Here is a 19570-nt window from a genome sequence, read left to right as displayed (position 1 = left end):
ACATATTTTCCAAGGTCTAATAGGCCTCTAGGCAAGAGACTTATTGTAATATTCCATAAATCCTGCTTCATCAGGCCATGAACTTCCTCTTTTCTTGGTGGATGCCCTGGGTGACAGGGCTCCTCACAGTGTGTAGATGAAGTTTCAGAGGTTTGTCAGGACAGAGTTTAGGTGGAATGCACGTACTTCAGCTAATCTAAAAGGTGAGAGTTTTTGCTCTTTGTGACCCTAGATGAATTATTTATGTTCCTTTATCTTAAAATGGGTATAACAATTGTACCTACTTCATAGACTTATTTTGTAGATTAAATTTGGCATTTGTAAGCATTTAACGTATAGTTACTATAATTATGAGGTATCATAGATAGCCTGGAGAATTACTGTATTTTTTTCCCTCCCAAATAAATAACAGGAAGAAGAGGAGGCAGGAACATATGCTAAGAAGGTATGATTATCTTACCCTTCTTTCTTTGAAATAATAAGGGACAAAAGAATATGTGTGAAGAAATAATTGCCATATAATGTGATTCATGCAATGATAAAAGTATGTTCAAGATTAAGAAGAAGGAATAATAAACCGGGCATGGGATCAGGGAGGGCTTTGAGAAGAAGTGCTACTTAGGCAGAGGTTTGAATGAGTGAGTAGTGGGGGCGGATGAGGCCAGTGGTGATGAGGGATGTGCCAGGCACAAAGGGTTTAGAGAGTACCATGACTTTGAGATGAAACTGGTGGACCTTAAAGTATAGGGAGTAGTGAGAAATGAGACTAGAGAGGGAGGCTGGATTCAGCTCGTAAATATGAGTACCTTTAATATAGATGTGCATTTGTGTCAGAACGTCTTGAATGGGCTAAGTGTTACCTGAGCCCTTTTTCCCAAACCCTTCCAGAGCTGTACTAGATTCGTTAATACTATTCCCATTAAAGAGCAGCTCTGGCTGGAAGACTCATTTAACATTGTCTCTTGGTTATTTTTCTCTGTGTGGAAAGCAATGCTCGATAACTTCCTAGGTATAGTGGTATATCTACTAGTTACACCTCCCTAGCAACATCCAGAGAGGTCAGTGAGCAATGCATGGGAAGCTGCCACTGGCCCCTTAAATATCATCTCGGGGCTGACTCTGGACCAGATGAATTCAACTGTGACTCAGCTAGACAAACAGATTTGCATATTATAGAAATAGAGTTTCAGGTTTATATAGCAAATCAAACAAATCTGCACAAGTTCAGCCTGAGTGCACTTGACTCAATAGACATTCCCACATGGAAAACTGTGATGCTGCAAGCCTCTGCTAAAGAAGTGCCTGGTGAGCCACGAGCCTGGAGGTGGTGCTGTGAGGGCCTTCCTCAGACCCAGCAGGGTGTGGCTGTAGTTATGCTAGTCCACACTCTCTCTTGGCTGAAGCAAATTTTCTGCCTTTCCTTTTGTTTCTTACAGAATGTCTTTCTTTCTGGTGATTGTCAACATATTTTTACTTCTTCATGGTACAGGTGAGTCATTCAAAAAACTTTCTAGGTATTTCTGAAACAATTTTGTGGACAGTGAGGAAAACAGTAGTTTGGCGATAAATAAAACACACAAACAAATAGACAAACATATAGGCAAATGTGCTGGCCAGATGCTGAGTTGGTTAGAACACAGTGTAATAACACCAAGGTCAAGGGTTCAGATCCCCCTACTGGCCAGCTGCCATTAAAAAAAAAAGATGGTAAACAAATAGGCAAATGACTTACTCTCTTTGAACCTCAGTCTTTTCATCTGTTAAATGGGAGTAACGAATACCTACTATATTGGCTTATAGGAAATGGTGAAAAGCAGATGAATAGAGAATGTAACAGACATGTTATAAAGCATTCTTGTTTATTCTACTTTTTTTTAATGATAAAAATCCCCCTCCATTTTAGTTTGTCCATTTGAGGCCATATCTGGATGACTAACCTTATTCACATCTTTAATATGAACCTCCCCCCAACCAAAAAAAAAAAAAAAAAAAAAAATTAGGCATACTCCCTCTTCAAGTGACTCTGATAAGTGCTGATTTTTGGTATGGTGTCCAGAATATTCAAAATCAGGTCTGTCCTGAAAAATCTGATGGGCAGTCAGTGCAGGGTTTGTGTAACTCTTTGTACTCAATTCTTTAAAAATATCAGTGATGAACAATATATAGATGTTGAAAATGTTAATGTAATTCAGTTAACCAAAAGCATATAAGCAAAAATTCTTAAAAGAAATATCATGAATTCAAAACCTGCAATACAATGTCTCCACAAAGTCATCAAACACATTTATGGTCTTTAGAGAAGTGCCATCTCAGCAATCTACAGCAGTTCTGCCAGTCTCTTAAATGTGGCAGCAACTTAAAGGCATTCTCAGGATCCAGAGATCAACCCGTGAGTCAGTGCAAGGCCTGGACCACCCAGATTACATTTACTGGCTCTTTTCTCTTGATGCTTTATTACTCTGTGTGTGTATTTGTGTGTGTACAGGGAAGCAGTAAGGCAAAGTGAAGTGGTAATCCACTCATATTCAGGAAAAACCCAACCAAATAAATTAAAGGAATGGGTGTGTATGGAGGTGAGAAAGATAAAGGTATGTCTGTTAGTTCTAATAATATTTTACATTTTATAGCAATATTGACAACCTAATTCTATGTGCCAGGTACTAGAGCAGGTGCTTTAAACATAGCATTTTTCTACAGATTTCAAAGTGTTTTCCCACATTATTAGCTTTGTGCAAAGCTTTTGCCTCAGCCTCTTAGGCCTTGGGAAGCTAAAGACACAGTGGTTTAGGAATAACAGATTGAAATAGACAACGGATTTATTCATATTCAAGTAGGACTATCTGCAAACGCATCAGTGAGAAGTTGGCTTTTGTATTACCAGTTATCTCAGCAGTAGATCATGTTTCATGATCCACTGGCTAGAGCTTTTGGATTATTGAGTCTGAGACCCTTTCACTTGGGACTGGAAAGGGTACAGCTGCAGCAAGATCTCCTGGGTATAACCTGAGAAGTCAGAAACAAGGACCCTTCGTGAGTAAGCTACGTATTCTTGTGAGAAAGATGGGGCGGAGTGGGGGTTGGGGGGCAGTTTACTAAAGTATCCACCCATCTGCTCTACTCTTTCTGTCCCTCTGGAAAATGACTGAGCCATGTCATATGAACACAGTCCCTAAGACCCCAAGGTATTTCATAACAACCCTGAGGCAGGTGTTATTATCCTAATTATATACAAGGAGAAGGTAACCCAGAGAGATTAAGTGACTTACCTGATGGCAGGTGATTAGTAAGGGAGTACTTAGAACTAGAACTTGGATTTACAACTATTCAGACCAGGATTTTAAAAATGTACATATAAAACACTGCTTCTTTAAAAAAAAAATTCTTTTATTGAAATGTAACTGATTGTACATATCCATGGGGTACAACATTGAATATCAATACCTGTGTGCAATATGTGATGTTAAAATCAGGATAATTAGTATATTCAACATTATACAATGTAATAATTTTTTGTGACCCTTTGACAATTTCTTGCTAATGCCCCCTCCCCTGTTTCCCACTTCTGGTGGCCTCCGTTCTATTCTCTCCTTTTGAAAGTTCAAGGAATTATTGTTATTGTTGTATATTTCTTTTTTTACAATTTGTTTTTAGCTTCCACTTATGAGTGAGGACATGCAGTATTTTTCCTTCTGTGCCTGGTTTGTTTCATTTAACATAATTTTCCCTAAGTTCATCCATGTTGCTGTGAGTGGCAGAATTTCATTCTTTTTTATGGCAGAGTAGTATTCCATTGTGTATATATACCTCATTATCCTTATCCAGTCATCTGTTGACAGATATTTAGGATAGTTCCAAGTCTTGGCTAATGTAAATAGAGCTGCGATAAACAGGGAGTGCAGGTATCCCTTTGACATTATGACTTCCATTCCATCTTTTTGTGTCCTCTTTATTTGAACAATGATTTCTAGTTCTTGTAGTAGAGATATTTCACCTCCTTGGTTAAATTGATTCGTAGGTTTTTTTTTTTTTTTTTTTTTTTTGGTGACTATTGTGAATGGGCTTGCTTTCTTGATTTCTTTTTCTGCTAGTTTGTTATTGGAGTATAAAAACACTACTGATTTTTGTGTGTGGATTTTGTATCCTGCAACTTTACTGAAATTGTTTATCAGCTCTGGGAGTTTTTTTTGTAGAATCTAGATTTTTCTGTATATAGGATCATGTCATGTGCAAACAGGAACAGTTTGACTACATTTTTCCAGTCAGGATGCCCTTTATTCCTTTCTCTTGCCTGATCTGGCTAGTACTTTTAATACTATGTTAAATAAGAGTGGTGAGAGTGGGCATCCTTGTCTTGTTCGTGTTCTTAAGTAAAAAGCTTTGGGTTTTTCCCCATTCAGGATGATATTGGTGGTGGGTTTGTTGTATATATGGCTTTTATTGTGTTGAGATATTTTCCTTCTATACCTGATTTGTTGAGAGTTTTTATCATGAAGGTATGCTGAATTTTGTCAAATGCTTTTTCTATCTATTGAGATAATTATATGGTTTTTTGTCCTTGATTTTGTTGATGTGGTATATGTCATTTATTGGCATGTGTGTTGAACCATCCTTGCATCACTAGGATGAATCCCACTCAATTATGGTGTAGAATTTTTTTTGATGTATTGCTGTATTTTGATTGCTAATATTTTGTTGAGGATTTTTGCATCTATGTTCGTCAGAGATATTGGCCTGTAGTTTTCTTTTTTGTTGTATCTTTGTCTGGTTTGGTATCAGGGTGATGCTGGCCTCATGGAGTGAGTTTTAGAGAATGGACAGTGTTTCAATTTTTTGGAAGAGTCTGAAGAGAATTGGTATTAATTCTCCTTTTAAAGGTTTGGTAGAATTCAGCAGTAAAGCCATCTATTTCTGGGCTTTTCTTTGTTGGTAGGCTGATGATTACTGCTTCAATCTTGTTGCTTGTGATTGGCCTGTTTAGGTTTTCTGTTTCTTCTTGGTTCAGTCTTGGTAGTTTATATGTATCCAGAAATTTACCCATTTCTCTCAGGTTTTCAATTTTTTGGCCTATAGTTGTTTGTAATTGTCTCTATGATTCTTTGTATTTCTGTGTTATTGATTATGTTTCCTTTTTCATTTCCAATTTTTGTTATTTGGGTCTTCTCTCTTCCTTTTTTAGTTAGCCTCATTAATGGTTTGTCTATTTCGTTTATCTTTTCAAAAAAACAACTTTTTGTTTCATTGATCTTTTGTATCATTTTTGGGGTCTCTATTTCATTTAGTTCTGCTGTAATCTTAATTATTTCTTTCCATCTACTAATTTGGGATTGGATTGTTCTTGTTTTTCTAGTTCTTTGAGATATAGAAATCTTTCCTTCTGATGGAAGCATTTAGTGCAATAATCTTCCATCTTAATACTGCTTTTGCAGTATCCCACAGGTGTTAGTATGACATGTCTTTATTTTCAGTGACTACAAGAAATTTTTTGATTTCCTGCTTAATTTTTTCTTGGACCGTTCAGGAGTGTGTTGTTTAATTTCCTTGTATTTGTATAGTTTCAAGAGTTTTGCTTTTTATTAATTTATAGTTTTAATCTGTTTGGTCTTAAAAGATATTTGAAATGATTTCAATTTTTAAAAATTTGTTGAGACTTGATTTGTGACCTAACATGTGGTCTGTCCTGGAGAGTGTTCCATGTGCTGATGAGAAGAATGTGTATTCTATAGTTGTTGTATGAAATGTTCTATATATATCTGCCAAGTCCAATTGGTCTAACGTGTATTTTAAATCCTGTGTTTCTCTATTGATTTGTTGCCTAGATGATCTGTCCAATGCTGAGAGGGGTGTCAAGGTCCCTAATTATTATTGTACTGGGGTCTGTCTCTTTCTTTAGGTCTAATAGCATTTGCTTTATATATTTGGGTTCATATATGTTTATGATTGTTATGTCTTCTTGCTGGATAGATCCTTTTATCATTATACAGTGGCCTCCTTTGTCTCTTTTTATGGTTTTTTTGTTTAAAGTCTATTTTATCTGATCTGAAAATAGCTACTCCTGCTCATTTTTGGTTTCCATTTGCATGGCATATCTCTTTCCATCCCTTTACTATTAGTCTGTGTGTGTCTATACAGGTGTATTGAGTCTATTGTAGACAGCATATAGTTGGGTCTAGCTTTTTCATCCAATCAGTCAGTCTGTGTCTTTTGAGTGGGGAATTTAATCCATTTACATTTAGGGTTGTTATTGAAAGGTATTTTCTTCTTCTTGGTATTTTACTGATTTTAGGTTAAATGTTTTAAATATCTTTTGTTCCTTTCTTCCTCTTTTATTGTTTGTCTTCAGTGTTTGTTGGTGTTTTGAAGTCATAAGATATAGTTTCTTTCTCTTTCCCGTTTGCATTTTGTTCTACCAGTGGGTTTTTGTATTAGTCCATTTCTGTTGCTTATAACAAAATACTTGGAACTGGGTAATATGTAAGATAACAAAATTTATTCCTCACACTTTTGGAGGCTGGGAAGTCAAAGTCCAGGGAATACATGTGGAAGGCTTTGGTGGTGACTTCAGTGATGGCAGGGTATCACATGGTGAAATGGTGGAGCAGAGACAGAAAAACTCTTCATGTGCTTTCCTTTTAAAGCCCATGGAACCACACCCCTGACCACCATTATTAATCCATTCACTAGGCATGGTCCTACAATCTAATCACTTCTTCAAGGTCTCAACTTTCAATTACCATAATAGGATTTCCTACCCTCAACAGTTATAGTGGGGATTAAGTTGGGGGTGGGGGGGACATTCAACACAAGGCAGTTTTATTCTTTCTTGAGTATTCCTGGTGGTGGTTATCATTTTTTGGAGTCCAGATGCAGGATTCCCTTGAGGATTTCTTGTAGGGCTGGTCATGTGGTGGTAAGCTCTCTTAGTTTTTGTTTGTCTGGGAAATACACTATTTCCTTCATTTCTAAAGGATAGCCTTGCTGGGTATAGTATTCTTGGGTGGTGGGTTTTTTTTCTTTTAGTGTTTTGAATATATCATTCCACTCTCTTCTGGAATGTAGAATTTCTATTGAGAAGTCTGCCATTAGTCTGATAGGGACTCCCTTAGAGGTGACTTGATGCTTTTCTTTTGCTGTTTTTTGGAGTTTCTCTTTGTTTTTGAGTTTTACCAGTTTGACTGTAATGTGTCTCAGAGAGGACTTTTTGAATTGAATCTGTTTGGGGATCTTTGAGCTTCCTGGTTCTGAAGGTCCATGTCTCTCTGTACGTGGGAAGTTTTCCACTATTATTTTGTTGAATATGTTTTCAATGCCTTTTTCTTTCTTCTTTCCTCCCAGAACACCCATGATTTGGATATTTGTGTGCTTAATGTTATCTGCTAGCTCTTCATTTTTTAAAAATTCTTTTTTTTTTTGGTCCACCTGGGTTATTTCAAAAAGACTGTCTTCAAGTTCAGAATTTTTTTCTTCTGCTTTTTCTAGTCTGCTGCTTATGCTCCCAGTTGTGTTTTTTATTTTATTGAATGAATCCTTCAGTTCTATAAGTTCTGCTACATTCTTTTTTAAGGTATTAATCTCTTTGTAAATTTCCTCCTTCACATCCTAGGTAGTTTTTCTCATTTTGTTGTGTCATTTAGCTAAATATTTTTGTATCTCATTGAGTTCCCTAAGATTGTTGCTTGGAATTCCTTTTCAGTCATTTCCAGAGTTTCCTGTTCCATGGGGTCGGGTACTTGAGAATTATTGTATTACTTTGGTGGTGTCATATTCTCTTGTTGTTCTCATATTTCTATTATCTCTATGCTGATGTCTGGTCATCTGGTAGAGCGTTGCTTTTTCTGTTACTCTGGACTATGCTTTGAGGAGAGAGGCTTCCTCCTGTAGATGCATTTTATATTGACCATTGAGTAGGGTGTTTTAGTATTGGTTTCAGGTAGATGCAGTAGTGTAGTCTCCATGTCCATATTCAATGTTGGAGCTGCATGTGAATGCCTCTGTGGCCTAGGCACTGGGGCAGTTAGTGATTCCTTACTGTGTTGGGTTGTTGAGGACATGAGTGAGCTCTTGAGTTCTTGGGAGAAGTTCCTGAGTGCCCTGTCACTCTTTGGCTGGGGTGGGAGACCCTTAGTAGGCTTATTGGCACCTCAGCTAGAGTCTTGTGACTCTGATGGGTACACTGGGGTATACTGGAGTGCCTCAAGTTGAATGGGTGACCCTGTATGGGGTTTCTCTTTCCTCTTTCCTACAGGCAGAGACTCTTCCTTCATCCTTGCTTCCTCCAACTGGGGGATGTGTTGGTGGTGGGTGGGAATTTTCTTCACTACTCTATTTGGCTATCCTGGGTTTCTGCACTCTCTGGGGATTCTGCATGTGTCTCTCCTTGGATCAAGGCAGTTGTATGGGCTGTGCATATACCTCTTACCCCCACATGCACTACCTTGGGGGATGGGGGCAGCGTAATTCACCCTGTGTGTTGAGCCACTGGGTTGTGGGTCGGTGTTCACTCAGTTCGTTCCCCAGGCTCCACTGGTTACCCTCCTTTGGTCAATGCAGTTTAGTGGTGGTGGGCTGCCCTTGCAGAAGTGGTGGCTATGGTGGTGGCTGTGGTGGTGGCTGTGCATGGCAGTGGTTTCTGCAGTAGTAGTGGGCTGCCTGTGCAATGGGCACTTTGCACTCTTGCTTGCTGTATTCATGGGCTGCCCTTGGCTCCTGAGGTCCCCATGCTGCTGCCTCAAAACACTGCTTCTTGATTATAACCACAACAAAAAATTTTGAGCCAGAAAGCACCTTAGTTTTTTATTTGAAAGTCCATCTTTCTAAAAGTTATGTAAGTTGTTTCTCTCTGCCTCCTTCTGTCTACCCTGTCTTCCTTTATATTCATTCATTCATTCACTCATTCAATTAGTCATCAATTCCTTCATCAGACTTAGAATGAGTGCCTACTATTAGGAGATGAAAGAACATGGTTCAGATGGAGGGCTTTGGAGCTAGACTGTCTGGATTTGAATTGTAGCTCTACTACTCACTAGCTATGTATTCCTGAGCAACTTACTTCACCTCATCATGCCTTGGGTTTCTCAGTAATAAGTTGAGGATAATAATAATACCTACCTCAGTGTTTGTATGCAGATTAAATGAATTAATACCAAAAAAACTCTTAGAATACTTTTAGCATGTTGTAAATGTTACCTGATATAGTCAGAGTTCTTCAGAGAAACAGAACAAAATGGAGGAGGGGGTATATATTTATTATAAGCAATTGGCTTATGCAATTATGGAGGCTGAGAAGTACCAGATCTGCAGTCAGAAAGCTGGAGGCTGAGGAGAGCCTATGGTGTTGTTCTAGTCTGAGTCTAAAGGCTTGAGACCCAAGAAGATCATATTTCAGTTTTCAGCTGGAAGATAGGAAAAGACTGCTCAAGCAGTCAGGCAGGAGGGGTTCCCTCTTATTTGTAGGAGGGTTAGCTTTTTTGTTCTATTCAGGACTTCAACTGATTGGATGAGGGCCACCCACATTAGAGAGAGCAATCTGCATTATTCAGTCTATTCATTCATATGTTAAGCACATTGTAAAACACCCTCACAGACACACAAAGAGTAATGTCTGACCAAATCTGGGCAACCCATCAATAGCCAAGGGCTGCCACTGCTGGAATGAGCAGATTGTATCTATTATTCAGCTAGAATGTCTGCAACTGAATGTCTCTCAGGCTGCTTTTTGCCAGGCTGGTGTCTTGGAAGCTTCCTTGCCTACTAATTTATCATTTGGATTTGCTCTTGGTGCTTCATCTGTTTTGGCTTCTATTTCATCTCACCTCATTATATCAAACAGTATTCTTACTTAGGCTAACACTGACCGACTCTTCCTCTTTTCCAGTGTTTGTTACCTGCACAGTGTCCTTAAGAGGAAAAAAAAGCCTTCTTATTGGAGTCCCTACTTTTATAATGCTTAAATCTCATTATTCTGTCTTGCTCAAGTTGGGAATTTAATAAGCCTTTTAGCTCAAAAGTTTGGTAACTATAACCTTAAATGTCTTTTTTAAACTCTGAGAGGTCTTGTTTCTTTTTGCAGTGCTACCAATATCTTACTTTGTTTCCTGGGAATCAGTTTTGTCTGTTAGTAGCAGAGACATTTGACAGAGGAATTCTGATTTGGAAGCCTAATTTATAAAGTAAATTAGAGAGGGATTGTTCTGATTTAAGTGGTAAGGTAGTGGATATCGCACTGATTTGATCTTTACCTAGACACCAGTGGCAACCTCTGGGGTGGTCTGGGGAAAATAGTTTGAAAACATTGAATCAGATGATCTCTGAGCTTTCTTTTAGCTATAACATATCAGGATTCTATTCCATGTCATGATTCTATAAATAGTACAAAGTGCATGGCTGTATTCCTCACAGCCCTCAGCCCCTACTAGTGAGAACTCTGCTCAGACTAGAGCAGGTATTTGCAGCAGGTAAAATAGATTTACTTACTGAACATCTGCTTCTGTCTTTCTGATGTGCCTTCCTGGATTACTGAAGCTGGAGAGTAAAAAATGACATTTCCAAGATTCCTGTGCAATTAGGATTCTGGAAGTGACTTTGGCTCTGCCAATCAGATACACTTGCTCAAGAATTAAATTGGCAACATTGAAAAGTGATAGTGTATGTGGCATCCTTTCTTTTACCATGTGACTCTAGCAATTTGACTTCCTGAATCACCAGCTTCTTGATAAGGCAGAGGCAGCAGCTCCTCTGGCAGTGTTGTCCTGAGCCTAGTGTAATGTGGGGAAGGACAGAACACACATATCGCAAGTCTCACGTTCCGCATTCTTCTTTGGGCTCATTCCTCCAGCCTTCCAATGATTTTGTAAATGTCTGGTTCCCTGTACTAAATCCCTTTTTGCTTGAAATAGCTAGAGTGATTTCTTTTATCTGTTATGAAACCCTACCTGATGCAGTGTTCATTGGTCGTTACTAACTTCAATTATTTGACATTCCCAGTGTATGCAGAAGAGTTGCGGGCCCACCCATTCACTGATGTTACCCTCTCCTGCCATTTCTCCTTTGTGAAGGGCACAGAAAATCTTGAGTTTTCTTGGGAAAGAGAAGACATCAAAGAGGAATATGAGGTAGAGGATGATAAAGAATATTATCGCTTTTTCAGATACTATGATTTTTTTGACATTTTCTCAAAGTTGGTTTACCAGTTTCACAATAACACAGAACAACTGGAAGATCAAAACTCCTTGTATGAGGGAAGAGTCTCTGTGGATCAGGATGAAATTTCTGAGGGGACTCTATCACTTTTGCTAAGAAATGTGGATTTCACAGATGAAGCTATCTACAAGTGCTCAGCCATCACACCAGATGGAAGAGGCAAAAGTGTAATTAAGCTAATAGTAGAAGGTAAGGGAATGTATTGAACTTTATTTCAAGTTCTGTCTCTGTTTATAAGGATAAGTTGTAAGTTTTCTCTTCTGATGTTCTCACTTTTTTGTCTTCTACTCAAATTGTTAAAGGTTCTTTTTATTCTCCTGATGAGAATCAGGTGTTTGAGATTTCAATTAATCTTAGCTAAAAACATTACTCTGAACAAAAGGTGCTCTATCTGTATCTGTATGCATTGTTTATTCACATGAACAAACAAAACAAAAAAAGAAAACCCCAAACAAAAAACAATACTGGTCTTATCCCAAACTCTCCAAACAAATTATAACATTGAAAAACCAAAATATAATACAACACAATAGTTCTACCTGAAAACTCAGATATGACATGTGGTTTAGTGAGAAGAGCCCTGCATTGGGAGTCAGAAGGCCCATGTTCTAATTCTGGATGACTTTGGGCAACTCATTTAGCTTTTCTAGCCTTCACTTTTTTCACTATTCAAATATAGGTTGGACTGGATCAGTGGGTCTCCATAGAGCCCCAAGGATCCTTACCCTTCACAGGATTGCATGAGGAGCTTCCTTTTCCCACCAGAGACCTCATGAGGATTGGGGGAGGCATGCCAGAATTCCTCCAGGATAAGTGGGAAGAAATGGAAAGGTGGTGGTGGTGAGAATCATTTGTTATCTTCAGTGATTCTCAGCAGTGTGTCTGAGGTCAGTGGAGAGTCTGGAGTGAACTCACTCAAAGAGGGGACAATTCCAGTAATAAAGACAGCAGTGGTAGGTGATACCTGGGGGGCAGGAACATACATGTATCCTTATTCTGTTCTTCTCTTACTATGCTTGGGTCAAAATTTTAACTACAGTAAGACTCGAGATGTGTTGCCTACATAAGGAGTTAGTGTAACAACTGAGGGCAAGGTTTCTGCTAGCCTGAGCCTTCTGGGACTGAAATAAAAAAGGAACTAATTGTTTTGTTATTTTCTTTAACCAGACTCTGAAATGCCCCAGGTACAGTTTGACAGGATTGATGATGAGGATGTGGCCACGTGCATCTCCAAGGGCTGGTACCTCATGCCCAGTGTGACCTGGCTGGACCGGGCAGAGAGGGACCTGAGCAACCACAGTACCGTGGAGGTCCTGGAGGAGCAGATGAACGGCTTCTATAGGGTGTTCTCTGTCCTAAAATACCCTGTCAAGTTAAATGAGAAATATGTCTGCCGCATAAGAGAGACAGATGTAAACAACCAGCCCTTCAGAATCATCCACAAGTACCCGAGTAAGTGGAAATCCGAAAGGAAGAGTGGAAGTAAGATGCATTTCACTCTAAAAAGTCATCATTCATTAATATGAGTATTTACTAGATGCCAGATATATTGGGCACTCCTAGGCACTTTGGGGATTTAAAGAAGCATCAGGAACGTAAGCTTGTAGCCTGAGTCAAGAGAAGGTAGTGAGGTGGAGTCTCTTTGGGTTTGAGAAAAGACCATGCTTCAAGGACTGACAGCTTTCATCCTGACGGATGTGGCTGTTACTATTGATGAAGCCCCTGTTCCTCTGGTAAAAATATCAGCTTTATGATGTGACAGACAGTGTAGTCATGGTGGCCATTTATCAGCCTCTCACCAGGTGTCTGGTACTTTACATATGTCACTTTAAGTCCTTACCTCAACCCTGTAAGGTAATTATTACTGTCCCCCCTTCTATATGAGGAAACCAAGAAGTTAGGTAATCTGACTAAGGACATAGCTAATAGGCACAAGAGTCAAGATCCGAACCCATTCTTTTTGAATCCAAAGTAGACTGCACGAACAGATTTAAGTCATATGAGCTGGGAGAATGGGAGCCCCTGTGTGATAAGTAATGAGGCAGGAAATGAAACCACTTCTCCCACTCATGAATCCTGGACAGTCTTAATGTTGCTACATCAAAGGCCTTCTAACTGCATTCTGTGGAACTTTGCAGTTCCTTGTTAGGGTCCTTGAGAGAAAATCTGATGAATAATTTTTTTGTAGCTATTCTATTACTTCTAAACCATCCCCAGTGCAGCAATTTGAAAAAGCATGTAAGAAAAAGAACAGGTACTGATTGAACACATACTGTATTCTCATACAATATTTAACCCACAGTGACCTCTGAATTATATACTAATATTGCCCCATTCAGCAGAGGAGGAAACTAAGGCTGAGAGAAGGTAAATTATTTACTAAAGGCTACACAGCCGATACTTTTAGAACCTGAGACTTGAACCCAGGTCTAACCATTAACGAAGGCCTGGGTACTTTCCACTATATCATGATTGACTCAGGGGCCTTAAGTTCTTTGTGTTATAGTGTCCATAGCCTCACACAGAGGTCATTGATCTGTGCAGCCACATGTGGCCCCACCTATCTCTCCATCAAGAAAGAAGTGATGATGATGGGCAAACTTGTACTGTAAACTAATTCCTTCTACTTTCCTGTGTCCGCAACTTAGAGATCCTTACTAAAACCTCTTTGTAGGGTTAGACCTGGCAGGTACTTTAGCCATCATCTTCTACAAACCACAGCATGTAGGGGTAAGAAAACAGAAGTCCAGAGAGGTGAGGTAGTTGCGCAAGTCATAGAGCCTCTATACAAAGAGTATTAAGGCAGTCTGACTTCATGCAAAGACTGGTGGGTCACCTTTCAGTTCTAGTCTGTATGGGCCTGGCAATTAATCAAAACATTCAAAACACTATAGCAATCCCAGATCTTTGAGTAATTATCTGTGAATATTATATAACTGTTAAAAATATTCATTTAAACTTTTAATAACATGAGGAAAGGCTCATAATATTTTAAAATTTTATGAAACAAGATAAAAGCTTGTGTGTAGCATGAGCCCAAGTTGTTTACCTATATGCAGATTTAAAAGATAGGAAGTATTATTATTATTATAATTATTATCATAATTATTAGCAAAAATTACTGGTTACCTTTGCATGATGGGATTACAAGCAATTTTTATTTTCTTCTTTGTGCTTGTCTGTTTTATGCGACATTCTATAACGAACATGTATTATTTTTATAGTCTGAAAAAGCTATACTTAAAATTTTTTTTAACATCTTTATGAAATATAATTCACATGGCATAAAATTCACCCATTTGAAGTGTATGATTCAATTGTTTTAGTATATTCACAGTATAGTGCAATCATCACCACTATATAAATTTAGAACATTTTCATTACCCTGAAAAGAAACGCCATACCCATTTGCAGTCATTCTCCATTCTCTATACTATGTTCCCCAGTCTGAGGCAACTACTAATCTACTTTCTGACTATATAGATTTGCCTATTTTGGACCTTTCATATAAATGAAATCACACAACACGTGGTCTTTTGTAACTGGTTTCTCTCAGTATAATGTTTTCAAGATTCAGCCATGTTGTAGCATATATCAGTACTTCATTCATTTTCCCTGTTGAATAATATTCTGTTGTATGGATATACCACAATTTTTCTCTTCATCAGTCTAAGGAGATTTCGATTGATTCCATTTTTTGGCTATGATGAATGATGCTCCCGTGAACATTCATGTACAGGTTTTTCTGTGGATATTTCATTTATCTTGAGCATATATGAGTGGAATTCCTGGGTCATGTAGTAACAGTTTTTTTAAACTTTTGAGGAACTGCCAGACTGTTTTCCAAAGTATCTGCACACTTTTACATCCTCACCAGCAATACATGAGAGTACCAATTTCTCAACATCCTTGCCATCACCCATTGTTATCTGTCTTTTTTATTTTAGCCATCCTAATAGGTGTGAGTGGTATTTGTGGTTCTGATTTGTATTTCCCTGATGGCTCATGATATTGAGCATCTTTTCATGTGCTTATTGATGATTTGTACATCTTCTTTGGAGAAATGTCTATTTAAATACTTTGCCCTTTAAAAAGTGGGTTATTCATCTTTTTATTATTGACTTGTAAGAGTTCTTTATATATTTTGAATACCAATCCCTTATCAGATATATAATTTGCAAGTATTTTCTCCTATTCTGTGGGTTGTATTTTCACTTTTTAATAATGTTCTTAGAAGCAGAAAAGTTCCTAATCTTGAAGAAGTCCAATTTATCTTTTTTGTCACTTACACTTTTGGCGTTATGTCTAAAAAAATCATTGCCTAAATTCACAAAGATTTACTCCTATGTTTTTTTCCGAGAGTTTTATACATCCTCCTACATTTAGGTCTATGATTCATTTAAAAATAATTTTTATATATGGTATAAGATAGGAGTCCAACATTATTCTTTTGTGTGGAGATTTTCAGTTGATCCAGGACCATTTGTTGAAAAGACTATTCTTTCTCTGTTGAATTGTCTTGACATCCTTTTCGAAAATCGAGTGAACATAAATGTAAGAATTTGTTTTTGGACTCTCAATTATATTCCATTGAACTATGTATCTGTCCTTATGCCAGTATCACACTGTCTTGATTACGATAGTTTTTTAGTAAGTTTTGACACAGGGAAGTGAGGATTCTCCAGCTTTGTTCTTCTTTTTCAAAACTGTTTTGGGTATTCTTGTTTTGGTATTTCCACATGAAATTTAGGATTGACTCATCAATTTCTGCAAAAATGGCACTTGGAATTTCAATAGGGAATGTACTGAATCTATAGATCAATTTTAGGAATATTGCCATCTTAAAAATATTAAGTCTTCCAATTTGTGAACACAGATATCTTTCCATTTATTTGTCTTCCTTAATTCCTTTCATTGATGCTTTGTAGTTTTCAATGTATAAATCTCGTATTTCTTTTGTTAAATTTATTCCTCTGTTTTATTCTTTTTGATGCTTTATAAATGCAATTGTTTTCTTAATTTCATTTTTAGAGTGTTTGTTGATAATATTAAAAAATACAATTAATTTTTGTGAATCCCTTAGTATTTTCTTTATACAAGATAATGTTGCCTATGAATAGAGATAGTTTTACTTCTTATTTTCAAATCTTGATTACTTACATTTCATTTTCTTGCCTAATTGCCCTGGCTAGAACCCCCAGTACAATGCTGAATAGAAGAAGTAAGAGCAGACATTCTTGTCTTGTTGCTGATCTCAGGCAGAAAGCACTCTTTCATCATTAAGTATGGTGTTACCTGTGGGTTTATTGTAGATGGACTTTATCGGGTTGAGAAAGTTCTCTTCTATTGCTTGTTTGCTTAGTTTTCTTTGTATAATGAATTAATTTAGGATTTTGCCAAATGCTTTTTCTGCATCTATTGAGATAATAAAGTGGTCTTTGTTCTTTATTCTATAAATATGATGTATTACACTGATTGATTTTTATATATTGAGCCAATCTTGTATTCCTGGGATAAATCCCAGTTGGTCATGATATATAATCTTTTTTATATGTTGCTGGATTCAGTTTCTAGTATTTTATTGAGGATTTTTCATCTGTATTTATAAGGGATATTGGTCTGTAGTTTTCTCTTCTTGTATGTCTTTGTTTGGTTTTGGTAGAAGGATAATATGGCCTTATAGCATAAGTTGAAATGTGTTCCCTTATCTTTTGATTTTTAGAAGAGTTTGTGAGGGGTTGGTGTTAACTCTTTAGTTCTTCAACTTTTGGTTTTGTTTATTTTCTCTATTTTTTTTTTATTCTCTATTTATTTTACTTCCCCTTTAGTTTTTACTATTTCTTTCCTTCTGCTTGCTTTGGGTTCAGTTTTATTTTTCTAGTAACTTAATTTTGGAAGGTTAGGTTGTTGCTTTGAGATCTTTTTTCTCTTTAAATATTGGCATTTACAGCAGCGTACATTTCCCTTTGAGCATTGATTTAGCTGCATCCCATAAGTTTTCGTATGTTATATTTTCGTTTTCATTCATCTCAAAGTATTTTCTAAATTCCCTTGAGATTTCTTCTGGGTACAGCCTGCTCATGGGAACAGAGACTTAGGAAAACAGAAACTTAGAGAAACAAAGCTGAAGGACAGGGATTTTCTAAAAGTCAGGCTCTCAGTTCCAGGTACCTAACAATGAGGGTTTTCTTTGGTGGTGGTTTTACAGCAATGCGGTGGTCACACATGGCAGAAAATGGAGCAGGGAGAGAGAGATAGCTCCTCATGCATTCTCTTAGAGCCCTCAAAACCTCACCCAGGACCACCATTAAACCATCGACTTAATCACGTCTTCAAGGCCCCACCTTTCAATTACCATAATAGGATTTCCCACCCTCAACAGCTGAGTTTTGGGTGGACATTCAGTCCAATGCATTTCACCCTGGCCCCCCAAAATTCATGTCCTTTTCAAATACAAATACATTCATTTCATCCTGTCAAGCTCTTTCACCTGCTTGTAATCCTGCCAACTGGGCCAATTGTCGAGTGAGGGTTGGGTCTAGAGCTCACAGACCTCTCAAGCCCATTGCCCAGACTGGGTCACAAACCCTTCACATGCCAGGCTCTGTCACCAGACCCCTCACACGCAGGTCTGTGAGCTAGGTAACCAGCAGACGGGTCCTTGGAAGCTGTAGGTTGGAGAGCATGGCTGTGCAGAGCAGACGTCCGAGGCAGATGCCAGCCAAGTCATGGTGCCACACATGGGTGCCAACTCCACCCCCCCCCACACAATTTGCTTACAAAGAATGTGCCACACCTCCCCCAACTGCACCTAAGGTGAGGGGGCCTGATTAAATTATTCTATTTTCCCAACACATCCCCAAACTCTTTACTTTTTTCAACTCATAGGTCCAAATTTAAAAGTTGCACCTATGAAATCAAACAAGTTATCTACTGCCAAGATACAGTGGTGGAACAAACATAGGGTACATATTCCTGTTGAAAAGGGAGAAACAGGCCAAAAGAAAGGGGTAACAGGACCTAAGCCAGTCTGAAACCCAGCAGAGTAGGCATTAAATCTCAAAGCTGGTGAGTCATGTACCTTGACTCAATGTTTGCCATCCTCTGCACACTGGTGTGGAGGTTGGGTCCCCAAATCTTCAGGTAGCTCCACTCCTATGGCATTCCTGGTCTTAGAACATGCTTCACCTCTCCCAGGCTGGGTTACATGCTGGTAGCTCCACGTTGCTGGGGTCTCCATGGTGCTCCCAAAATTCCACTAGGCATGGCCTCAAGTGGGGTTTTTCTGCTGCAACTCCAACCCCGTGTTTCTGCTTAGCATAGCTCTAGCAACGGCTGTTTGTGGTGACACCATTCCTGCAACAGATCTCTTCCTGGGCTCTAGGCTTTTCCATACATCCTGTGAAATCAGGGTGGAGGCTCCCAAACCTCCACAGCTCTGGCATTCTAACACCACAGATCTAACACCATGTGGATGCTGCCAAGTCTTCTAGCTTTTATCTTCCAAAGCTGCAGGTCCAGCCACACCTGCAGTCAATTAAGCCACAGCTGGAGCAGCCAAAGCAGCCAGGGTGCTGGTGCTTGAAGCACCTTGCCAAAGTGGCCCTAGGCAGCGACCCCTTAGAGGGCTCCTCAAGCCTGTTCCCCAAGATCATTTTGTCTCCCTAGGCTTTTGAGACTGAAATGGAAGGGTTGGCACAAGAGGCTTCTTCAATGCCTTCAGGGCCTTTCCCCCCTTCTAATATTCCCTTTCCTTTTTACTATCTTCTTAGCACCATTGGATCTTTCTTCTAAAAATGCTCTCTGCTTCTCTACCACATGGCCAGGCTGCAAAATTTCCAAATCTTTACACTCTGCTTCCCTTTTATATTCTGGCTTTACGTTGTGCTTTTGGCGTCATAACTCAGCATAGGCTGTTAGAGTAGCCATGCAGCTTCTTTAATGCTTTGCTGCTTAGAAATTTCTTCCGCCAGATACTCTGGTTCACAACTCCGGAGTTCCAACTTCCACAAAGTCCTAGGGCATGGACACAATGCAGCCAAGTTCCTTGCCAGTTTACAGCAAGGGTGAGCTTTGCCCTGTTTCCAATAAGTCCCTTCTCATTTGCATCTGAGACCATCTCAGAATGGCCTTTACTGTCCATATTTCTATCAGCTTTCTGCTTGCCATCACGTAACCAAGTCTCTAAGATATTCCAAATTTTCCCTTTTATTTTTGTCTTCTTCTGAGTTCTCCAAACTCCTCCAACCTTTCCTCAACACCCAGTTCCAAAGCCATTTCCATATTTTCAAGTATCTGTTATAAACGACACCCCACTTCTCTGGTACCAATTTTCTGTATTAGTCCATTGCTGTTGCTTATAACAAAATATACG

The 19570-nt window shown here is 38.6% G+C and overlaps 1 protein-coding gene across 1 annotated transcript; it reads left to right on the top strand.

Annotated features, from left to right (window-relative positions):
- Positions 1–1437: 1437 nt before the first annotated feature.
- On the top strand, positions 1438–18864 carry LOC134387757 (V-set domain-containing T-cell activation inhibitor 1-like). Its single transcript, XM_063110217.1, has 5 exons — positions 1438–1489; positions 10981–11385; positions 12364–12648; positions 13871–13926; positions 18712–18864. The coding sequence occupies exons 1-5, from the start codon at positions 1438–1440 to the stop codon at positions 18862–18864; spliced, it is 951 nt and encodes a 316-aa protein (XP_062966287.1).
- Positions 18865–19570: the final 706 nt, after the last annotated feature.

The sequence above is a fragment of the Cynocephalus volans genome, chromosome 1 (assembly GCF_027409185.1).
Source record: "Cynocephalus volans isolate mCynVol1 chromosome 1, mCynVol1.pri, whole genome shotgun sequence".
Classification (NCBI taxonomy): Eukaryota; Metazoa; Chordata; class Mammalia; order Dermoptera; family Cynocephalidae; genus Cynocephalus; species Cynocephalus volans.
The sequence above is the reverse complement of the archived record's forward strand: the minus strand, read 5'-3'. Positions and strand labels throughout refer to the sequence as shown.